General features: G+C 36.8%; 1 protein-coding gene across 6 annotated transcripts in view; it reads right to left on the bottom strand.

Moving 5' to 3' along the window:
- Window positions 1–5,554: 5,554 nt before the first annotated feature.
- The window catches only part of LOC100894091 (USP6 N-terminal-like protein), an 84,743-nt gene continuing 79,185 nt past the window's right edge, over window positions 5,555–11,112 (bottom strand). For all 6 annotated transcript variants that reach the window (XM_030988017.1, XM_030988016.1, XM_030988019.1 and 3 more), the window contains one exon: window positions 5,555–10,604. In XM_030988017.1, coding sequence (XP_030843877.1) covers window positions 9,597–10,604 — 1,008 coding nt within the window. In that variant the 3' untranslated portion in view covers window positions 5,555–9,596. The remainder of the gene's footprint in view (window positions 10,605–11,112) is intronic.

Below are 11,112 nucleotides of genomic sequence, written 5' to 3'. Positions count from 1 at the left end.
TATATGTTACATTAAACATGGATGTACCTTTATATTTGAAGAGCTTCATTCCAAAAGGAGTTAAATCCACTTCTGGCGTTTTTGACACTTTCACTTCTGTTTTGCATACATGGCAGGGGTATATATGGCCATTATATATATATATATATATATATATATATATATATATATATATATATATATATAGTGTTGACTATCTTTAAAGAAGATCTAGCAATTAATTTTTATTTTCAGATTTCTTTTTTACATTCTAATTTTCATGGATTTAGTGCCTTTTGGAATCGAAATCCTGTAGGTAATCCTCTTTTCCACGCTAAACAATTTTATTGATGCAAATCAATTTGTAACACATTAAAGGGACTTTGTAACATTGTTCAGATGAGAGAAAATTGTGCTAAGGTAATGACTTCAACGCTAGATTTACAATAAAAGATAATCTGAAAGTTTGAGTGAAAATAGACCATATTGTTAATGATAAATTTGGGAAAAAACTGATCTGATCGATTCCTTAGTTCTCACAACTTTATTATTACAATTTAATTAAATTTAAGGTGAATGTAATTCGTCATAAAGCAATGAATTGGCTCTGTATACCATTCCAGACATTTAAGTGTTGAAAGATTTGTTAAAGCCTGTCTTATGTCATATTTTCATGGAAAAACGGTTGGGAAAATTCACTGTTTAGAGGCTGTCGAACAGTGACGCCTTCAAAGAAAACCATAAATATCTTTGTGGTTTGAGAAATTTTCAGGATTTGTTTTAATGTTAGAGGGTTAGTACAGTAGAAGGAATATAATAAGTAACATTTCATACAAAAAAATACGCAGTTTTTTCATCAACCGTCAACAATGATACCGAGTCAATTTAATACTGCGAGCAGAACATTTTTATCATATTTTCGAATGTTAAATTTTATTTGGATTTTTTTTGTTGAAAAAAAAAGCCGATATCACCCTGGCTCGACTAGGGTGAGATTTACCTCGATATTGTCCGGACGTTACCCCGATTGACGCGTCTTAATTGGAAGTGGGTAAATAGAGACTTTTAGATTTTGTACGACGAGAACGTAGACTGCCCTGTTAAAGTAATGTGACGTCCTTTTAAGGCACTGACAGTGACGTCACATTGCCGTTAAAGGCAGTCCATGTTCTCGTCGTGCACAATCTAAAAGTCCCTAATGTCACCGCGACTTTATTTTCCAATTAAGACGGGGTTTTGTAGAGACAGCCTTTTAAACATATTAAAAGATGAAGTATCAAGGAGACAGTCATGTATAACATCCACCACTGCGTAGGCGTAGGTTTACAGGGATCAATGGGGACTTTTAGATTCGCACGAAGACAATGGGGATTGGTACGATTGACGTCCTTTTAATGCACTGCCTTGAATGGACGTCACACGTACATGTATCAGTCCACGCAAATCTAAAAGTCCCTAATGTCGGTCGTGCAGCATAGAATGAAATTGATACAGCCACGTTTTTTGTTTAAAGACAGCTACATCGATATACAAACATGACACACGGTGAACATTTTTTTGTTTGTTACAAGAGTATTGAACCCTTCCCCCCCCCCCCCCCCTTTGATAATTTTATGTGTGTAAACCCCCCTACCCCCCCCCCCCCCTTTGGATTTTTTTTTTTTTTTTTTTTTTTTTTTTTTTAAATAAAATATAAAAAAATCATGGCTGACCTAAAAAAGGTGACCATGTAAAATTTTCATATTTCGAGACCAAAAAAAAAAGAAAAAAAGGTGTCCTTTACTTAAAGGGTACTTTGCGTGCGACAAAGTCCGGCCCGAGAATTGTAAAAAAAAAAGGGGTGTATTAGCTTTTCACCCGGAGATTTCTTTAAAAAGGGGGTGTTTTTCTTTTTTTCTCTCATCTCTTTGGACTCCTGAGAAATTATTCTGAATTTAGGGGGTATTGAGCATTTTTCATGATTTAGGGGGGTCTCCAAGGCAGAAAAAGCCCGCGAAAAGCCTGCGAAAGGGGGGTTCGGAAATGTTGGCAGTCCTCAGATAGGGGGTGCTTTCAAAAAGAGGGAACAAGCATATGCGTACCCTAAATAACACCGAGTGGGGGGGGGGCGGGGGCGGGAGAGAGAGAGAGAGCGACAAAGAGGGGGGGAGAGATGGTTAGAAAGATAGAGGGAGAGAAGTGGAGAGAGAGAGAGAGAGAGCGAGATTGTGAGAGCGGGATAGGGATGATAAACCAAAATCTAAACAATGTAAAACGTAATTCAAGATATCAGTGAATAGAGAAGACTTTCCTTTTAAATGGTCGAAAAGGAAAATCATGTTCCTCTAATAATCATTAGTAGGTCCATGCTCTAATTTAGCTACGCATCAAGCAGAAGAGCGACCTCTCGGGTCTAAACAACAAACATTATTTATTACAAACAAATTGTGTAGACTTATTCCTCGATCATTCATTGAAACATCGTCTAGTTTCATATTTTACATCTGTTTCGCCCTGTTTCGATCTCATTACGATAAACAATCACCCTAAATCCATAATTTTCCAGACATTGGAATCATCACTTTACATTCAGAGTTGTTGGGGGAAAAATTTGTTGTTTTCTTTTAACAAAGTTTTCAAGTCACTGGAAATCCCAACGTTATTTTGCAGCTCTCATCAATACAGGGGCGTACGCAGGATTTTTTCAAGGGTTTTTTTTTAAATCGGGCCCAAAATTTCGCAACGACTCAGCTTTATTATTTTGCTCCCGAAAATTAAGCAGACACTTTTTTTTTGTTTTTTGGGGGAGTCCAAAGAAAAATCGCGACGACTCAGCCAGCCGAAAAGTCGCTCGGGGGGGGGGGGGGGGGGGGGGGGGGGGGGGGGGGGGGGGGGGGGTAAGAGGACACTTTTTTTGTGTGTGGTCTCGAAATTTGAAAATTTGACATTTTTCTTCGTTGGGGGGAGGTAAGGTCACCTTTTTTAGGTCAGCCATGGGCATAATTTATCTTTTTTTTTAATTTTTAATTAAAAAAAAACACAAAACAAAACAAGGGGGAGTTTAGAGGGGTTTTAGGTGGGTTTACATACATAAAAAAATATCAAAGGGGGGTTCAACCCCCAAACCCCCCTGCGTACGCCCCTGCATCAATATCCCCATGATCATCACCACCACTTTTCATAATCAGCATCATACCAGTAATAATAATAATAATACTAATCTTTTAGTCCACTCCAAATTTTATTAAACCGAAACGGAAATTCTTTTTGCCCGATTGATCGTGAGCCCGACAGCCACTGAGCAGCGCCAGATCGACGTTGCTCTATCCCCTTATTGTTGAACGCCAAACAAGGTATAGCAGCAACTCCCATCTTTTGACATCTTTTATGCGGCCGGGGTTCTAACCCACGACCTCTCGGTTGAGAGGCGGACGCTCTACTGAACGAGCCAACACTCCGGTATCATAACTACCACCACCATCCACACCACCTTCACCATCACCAACTTCCCAAACAACCAACACCACAATCACTACATCATCATGATCATCATATATTATCACCATCATGATCATAATCATCACAATAATCATCTTAACCATTATCATCATCATTACCACCATCCACACCACCTTCACCATCACCAACTTCCCCCACAACCAACACCACAATCACTACATCATCATGATCTTAATCATTACAATAATCATCATAATCGTTTTCATGATCATAATCATCATAATCGTTATCATCACCATCATCATCACTACCACCATCATTACCATCATCATTACCATCATCATCATCATCATCAAAATGTGGTTCAAGAGTAGGTCCTCTTGTCTCCCCATATGACTAAGAGTTTAAAGGCTATTTTGTCAGTGTGTGAAATAGACAATCTCAACTTTTCTTTAACAAATCCAGGCAAACAAAAATGAATAAAGAAACAATAGACTATTGACCTCTTTCTCTATCCCACATATATTACTCTAAATCTTCAAACATAATAAGAATAGTAAGAATAATCGTCATCATCAGTATCATAATGTAAAGATGTTCACAATGTGTATAATGTACATTATTTCATGATAAAAGGGGTTTCAATACAACTCCAAATGGCTTTTATGTTAGCCATATAACATCACTCCTTAAACCGTATGCCAAAGATGCGTTTTCTCGTTCATTTCACAGAATATCTCACAAAATCTTGAAAATAAAATTACATCTTCACAAAAGGACTCTGCAGGCAAATTTACACGCAAATCATAGGCAGTCGATACCAAATAACAGCAACAAAAATAAAATAAAAATTATGCTCTCTCAATTTATGAGAACTAATTTCCAATCAATACATTTACATCACTCAAAAATTAAATGTTGCTATGCCAATCGTAACATATATGCTGCTTCTTGTCAAATAGATACATAATAACGATGAAAGCGTAGCTGTTAAAGGAAAGAAAAAATACATTTACAAAATATGTAAAATTACAGAGAGACAATAGCAATATAGCCTATAAAGCATAGACATAACAACACACTGTATTGCTAGAGCTGTCCTGAAAAATATTGATAACATTTTTTTTTTTTTTACATATATGGCAAAATATGGCTTTAGTGACACTCGGAGTTGGATAGAGTAGAACAGCAAACAGATATATCTATTAAATGTACATTGTATAACTAAGTAGAAGGATAAAGTTGTCACTAAAATTTCTACAATAAATTGAGGATATCTAAATTTGGATAGGGTGGGAATGGAATGAGGTACATGTAATATAAAGAAACAGAAGACATGTGAATGGAGAGATATAAACAAACAGACAAACAAACTGAGACAGAGAGAGAGAGAGAGAGAGAGGGACAGAAAGAAAGAGAGAGAGAGAGAGAGAGAGAGAGAGAAAGAAAGAGAAAGAGAGAGAGAGATAAAAGTGTAGAAAGAGAAAGAGAGAGCGAGACTGATAGAAAGATATCTAATACTATAAGAGAGACGGACATGTAAATCATACTCAGTGAGAAATGAGAGAGAGAGATAGAAATATATCTAATACTAAAAGAGAGGGAGAGACAGACATATAAATAATACTCAGTGAGAAATGAGAGAGCAATACATAGAAAGAGGGAGAGAGGTAGAGAGAGAGGAGAGAGATAGATAGAGAGACAGATAGAAAGATGTATAATAATAAAAGAGAGACGAACATATAAATCATACTCAGTGAGAAATGAGAGAGCGATACATAGAAAGAGAGAGAGGGGGAGAAAGAGAGAGAGAGAGAGAAAGAGAGAGAAAGAAGAGAGAGAGAGAGAGAGAGAGAGAGAGAGAAAGAGAGAGAAAGAGAGAGAAAGAGAGAGAAAGAGAGAGAGGGATAGACAGACAGAGAGGTAAATAATATTAAGTGAGAAATAATAAAAGAAAGACAGAGAGAGACACACACACACTTTGTAATACACAAAGCACAATATCAAGAAAGATGAAGAAAAAGAGGATAGAGATGAAAAGGAGAAAATACAAAATAGGGGGAAAGGGATAGATAAAGGAGTGCTACACAAGAGGAACAACACATCTCAGTTAACATAAAACAAGTAACACAAGGCATAGAGAAAAAGAAAGAGATATATTTCTTACAAACTAGACAAGGAAAATGGGAGATACACTAGTCTCTAAAACAAAAAGGATTACGTTTATATATTAATTTACAACAAATTCATAGCTATAATTCCCAACAGCTTCATATGGACAATTCAAATTAAAAGTAGAAATAGAAAAAGCATAGCATAAATTCATAAAGTATTGAATGAAAACAAACGCTTTACCTTTTCCGATCAAATATTCTGTTCAAAATAATAAGCATATAAACATACTAATGAACAAAAAACACCAAATCTCAGAAATATTCGACAACAGATTCTCCGCATCTCACTTTTTTTCTTCTACTAACCAAACCTATGCAATTGGCGTGCAATGATCAAATTTGAATACAATAGATACATGATATTTTTGTATCAAGTAAAAAAAAAATAAATGTACTAATACAAACACATGTAACACAAACTTTCAATCCCAAGTTTCAGGTTATCACTGTTGATACACAATTCTGCCAAAAAAAATTGTTTTGAAAAGATAATGAAGAGAAATGTCCATGAAAAATCCATCCTTCAATAAAAAATAAAAAATAGAAGAAAAATTGCCGTATGCCTTAACAAAATGTCAACAATCCATATCTAATTTTTGATAACATAGCTGTTGTTTCTAGAAATAGAATACTGCTCAAAATCTGACTCGCGATTGTTACAACTCTCCAAAGTAGATAGAATATGTATCATCTTCCAAAGTTTACACTCTTCAAACTATCAGTGATGGGTGAAGATGTACTGCGCTAATCTCTCAATTATCAATCACGAGAGCTGGGAAGCTACATAATTATGACAGGCCTTTGACAGAACACATACGTCTTTTTGACACTTACATTGCTCTTTCTACAAAGAGCATACACTTCACATCAAATTAAGAAAATATGATTTACCGCCTTATAGTCCTTTCTCCACACCACTACAATTAAAAAAACAAATATTATTGCAATTCTACGGAAAAACGTCTAATTGTACTTGTAAACAACCTTCCCACAAAACCTTATGTTCAGTTGTTCACATACTTTTTATTTGTATCAATAAAAAAAGATTAACAGATCAAAGTTTGTATTTCAAAGACATCAAAATATTATTGACAGTAGTTACTTTGTAGGCTCGCTTGTAAGAAGAACAAAATTGTGAGGTCATTTAGATCCTACTACTAATATGATGAAATAGTACCTGAATTTAACTCTAATAAAAAAAAAAAAGTCAAATTTAATGTCATTTCCCGCTAAAACTAAATGCTAAAAACCTCTTCTTGAAAGGGTTATTTATTGCCAAATATCAGCAATTTGTGCATTACTTTATAATTTTACAATAACAGATACATTCATACTATAAATAAACAAACAAAAACCATAGCATTCAAAGTTATGCTCCTCAATGTTAATCATAGATAACTATAACATGTATGTTTATAGACAAATGCTTGTTAGGTGACATGAATATTTGTTCACCAAAACTCACCTTTGCTAGCTTTTCATTGAGCAATAAGCCAGTTCATAGTTACAGTCTGAGCATGAGCAGATAAAGGTCATTGCAGAACAAATTGTGAAATACACGGAGACAAAATAATGGATACGTGCTCATGAAAGTTATGTAACTATATTCATTTATGCACGATCAGTGCACTCCATGATACACAGGTGGAAGTATGCTTTGAAATGGGGAAACAAAGGCTATTCATGAAGCACCTCCATCGCTGTAGGAGTGATTATTTCAAAATGTACAAAGGGTGACCTCTTCATGTTTTGAAGATCTGTGGATATTCAGGGTCATTTGGGACATTTGCTAACCATAAAACTGGTCTATTGATTGAAATCTTTTTAAAGAATCATCAATTAATTTGCTGCTAAGAGTTGATATACACATTATATATGACATAGCCCTGAATATAATATGATTGTCTTATATAAGGTAAAGCCTTTTTCTACAGAACTATTTTGCCTAAAATAAGAATTGTTAAAACAGATTCAAATGAAGACATTACCATGTTCTTCTTTCATTTAATGGCATTATCAAAACTATCAAAACAAGTTAGAAGACGGAGAGATCTAGAGAGAAGGGGGGGGGGGGAATGAAAATTTAATACATTTTTAAAGCTGGGATATGGCTATTGGTACCATTATACAGAGGTTCACGAGCCATGCCCTAAATAAACTGCTACTTTTTCTGAGCAAATATTGTTGCAGCTTTAATACGCGATTTAAACTTTAACGATTTGTAATTTTTCTAACCATTACAAACTATTAACAACATGACCTCTCTTATCACAAAAGTATACATTATTCAAACAACAACAACACAAGTGAACAATGGGGATACAACCACTGAAGGAGGTGGAACGGGGGATATAAACCTTTTTTATCAATCGTACACATCGTACACAAAAGGAAATACAACTACAATAAACATTTCCCATGAAAATAACCACAGTGCTTAAAAACGACCATTGGTATTAATATACACTTATGGCACAAACAAAGAATCCTCTATCAAATGGTTTTTATAAAAGTTAAGAAATAGGGTACAAACGTTCTCCTATATCTAATAAATATACACTATATACATTGATAGTTTGCACGTGAAGTAAGATTATCCATACATATGCAGTTAACAACTAAATTATTCATACCCTTACCAAGTTTTTTCATTTTAAGTATGTGAAAAATTGATTTGTCTCCATTTAGGTTTCTTGAGAATGTGACATATTAAAGCTTACACCTAAAACTATTCAACACAAGCCCTAATTCAACCAGTCCACCTTTCATTCTTGTGTTCCGAGAAACACAAAAAACATCAAATTTTAATACAAGGGGTATGAATAATTTAGCTGTTAACTGTACCTGCTACAAAAAGAGACACATATTACTTAGAGTATGCACCTTGCCACAGACTGGTATATATCCTTTCTTTGTCTTTGTGTACCTTCTAAGGGGCTAGATTTGGTCGGTGAAGATACATGACACCAATCTCTCACTCTCTCTCTCTCTTTGGTTATACATAGATGTATATGTGTAAATAGAGTTAGACGGAACAATAGGAAGTTGCAAAGATTTAGATTAATACGCAAGAAGTATTTCTATAAAATCATGAATATGAACGTCATTTTAACATAATTTTGACAAAGCAAAGATCAGTTAAATTCATCGGCTAATCAAAATGGATCACGATAGTGTCACTATTAAAATACAAGTCAACCGAAAAAGCTAGAAACCTTTCCAAACCTTTCCTGATGAAGAATTTTATGTAATAGTTATAATTCAAGAGAATAAAAATAGTCATGATTATTTCCAGACTAGCTATATTGAAAATCAACCATCAATTCACACTTATATAATTATTTCACAGTGTGTTTGTCAAAAGTGAAAAGTAAATATTTCAATATCAAACAACACAACAAGGGGGAGGCAGAACAATCCTATATGTATTTGACTGTATATGTCTGTGATCTGTAACATTTCATTTGGCATCAAAATATCACCCTATTTATCAAAATAATTAGCTAGTAATATTGAGAAATTTCTCTTGTAGGTTCATTTTTGTCATCTTTTCATTTAGCTCTTTCAAACAATTTGAATAATCACAATTAATATCAAAAAGTTAATTGCTACACACATCAACTGCCATACAGTCAAGATATATTCATATTTTCCTTTAACAAATGCAATCTTCAAAAATTTGTTGAAAATTGCTTGTAGAAAAGAAACTAATACCTTGAGGTAACTGTATGTGTTTCTAAAAATAAGAAATTTCAACCCCCTTTAATAACAGACACAGAGTGTTAATTAGCATTCTCAATTTGGAGGTGACCTTCAACCTTTGACCCCATGAATTACTACTTTAAGTTGTGTTGTGTTTGTTTAATTACATTGCTCCTACATGTTGGCTGATGAACTTTTACACACAAGTTGGTCCTGTATACCTTTCATCATGTCCCATCCTGACATTCGACCCTTGATGACCTTCGAGCTTCGACCTTTGACCTTAAGCTGGAGAGGTTTTTTTCATATATAGGTGACCTGTGAATGAAAGTATTGAACCCCGTTGATGGGACTAGCTGGTTTGTTGCGGGTCGGGGATGATCGCGTTGGGGATGCACGTACAGGTCGAGCTGAAGCGGATGCCGTCGCACCAGGGCTACGAGCTGAAGCGGATGCCGTCGCACCAGAGCTACGGCTAGGACTACGACCTGGTTGTGACTGCGAACCTTCCCACGATGTCCTCTTCTGATAGTGATGCGTGGTCTTCTGTACCTCAAAGGACTGGAGGTTACCCAAGCTGGTAGGTTTGGTCGGGGGTGGGGGAGAGCTCAGCTGCGAGGAGGTCCCTGGAGCTTGAACGGGCTCGGGGTAGGTCTTGAAGTTAGTGGAAGTATTGCCAATTTCAGTGCTTGCCGCCTGGTTCAACCCTTGCGACATCCCTGCCACTCGAGGATCGTTCGGAATCCCGGTCACGTAGAACATCCCGTCCTGCGCATGAGCCTTTGGTGTTGGTGTGCCAACCGCTTCAAGAGATTCCTCCATGCTCTGCTCGTAATGCGCATTGTAATAAATGTCCACATTATCATAGAGCGACAACCTACGCTCGCCGATGTCGCCAGTATGGGTGGGGCTGGATGGGGGCAGACTCTGAGGGCGCTCGTTAAGCGGCGATGCCTTCCCCGTCCTCAGGGTGCCCTTCTCGTTAGAGTTCTGTCTTCTATATCCAACGTCCTCACCCGGCATGCCCTGGTACGGGAACTCTTCGACAAACTCGCGACCCGTTGGCGTCAAATCATTATTGCGACTGCTACCGGGTTCCGACCTTGCGGGGGATCCGCTGCTGTTTCTCGTGGGGTGCGTGCCCGACGAACGAGCCGAGTATTGGCTCTCGAAGGAAGTCACGCTGCTGTAGTAGTTCTCGTCTGGTTTGCGTTTGTCCGGGGAGGTATTCTGAGACGTACCGTTCGAAGCCGAGACAATGGTACTGGTAGGAGTCGGTGGTTGGGAAGAAGATGACGTGGACTGGGTAACCTGATGGGAAGAAAACCAAACGAAAAAACATCCTTAGAAAGTGAGATACCAAGGACCCAACACACCCATCTAGACATCTCTACGTCTGGTAAGAGGCACAAGGGTTTAACTCATTTCATTTAAAGGCCCACTGTACTACTTGTAGCCAATTGCTCCCTCTATATAGAAAACAATGCCTAATCGGTGACCATTGGTCCCCCATGATCCTCTTTTTCTCATGTTAACTGAGAGCTGAGTTAATGAGATCACCACCTGTCAGTGACCTTCCTGGGTGGTCTAATCCCTCCTAGCCAAACTAGTACAGATGGCCTTTAACATAGAGTTAATCCCCTTTTGACTCTTAATAGACCACTACATACATACATACCACTTGAGAAGAAATCAGTACACATATATTTGAAAATGGAGAAACAGCTACCAATTATTTATCAAGATACATATGTACATTCAAGAACTAAAATCTCCTTAGTATCACCCTAAACCAGCTTTGTGCAAACCTCAACAACAT

Source organism: Strongylocentrotus purpuratus, unplaced genomic scaffold (genome assembly GCF_000002235.5).
Source record: "Strongylocentrotus purpuratus isolate Spur 01 unplaced genomic scaffold, Spur_5.0 spur5_scaffold_17, whole genome shotgun sequence".
Lineage (NCBI taxonomy): Eukaryota > Metazoa > Echinodermata > Echinoidea > Camarodonta > Strongylocentrotidae > Strongylocentrotus > Strongylocentrotus purpuratus.
Note: the sequence above shows the minus strand (reverse complement) of the source record. Positions and strands in the feature narration are given on the sequence as shown.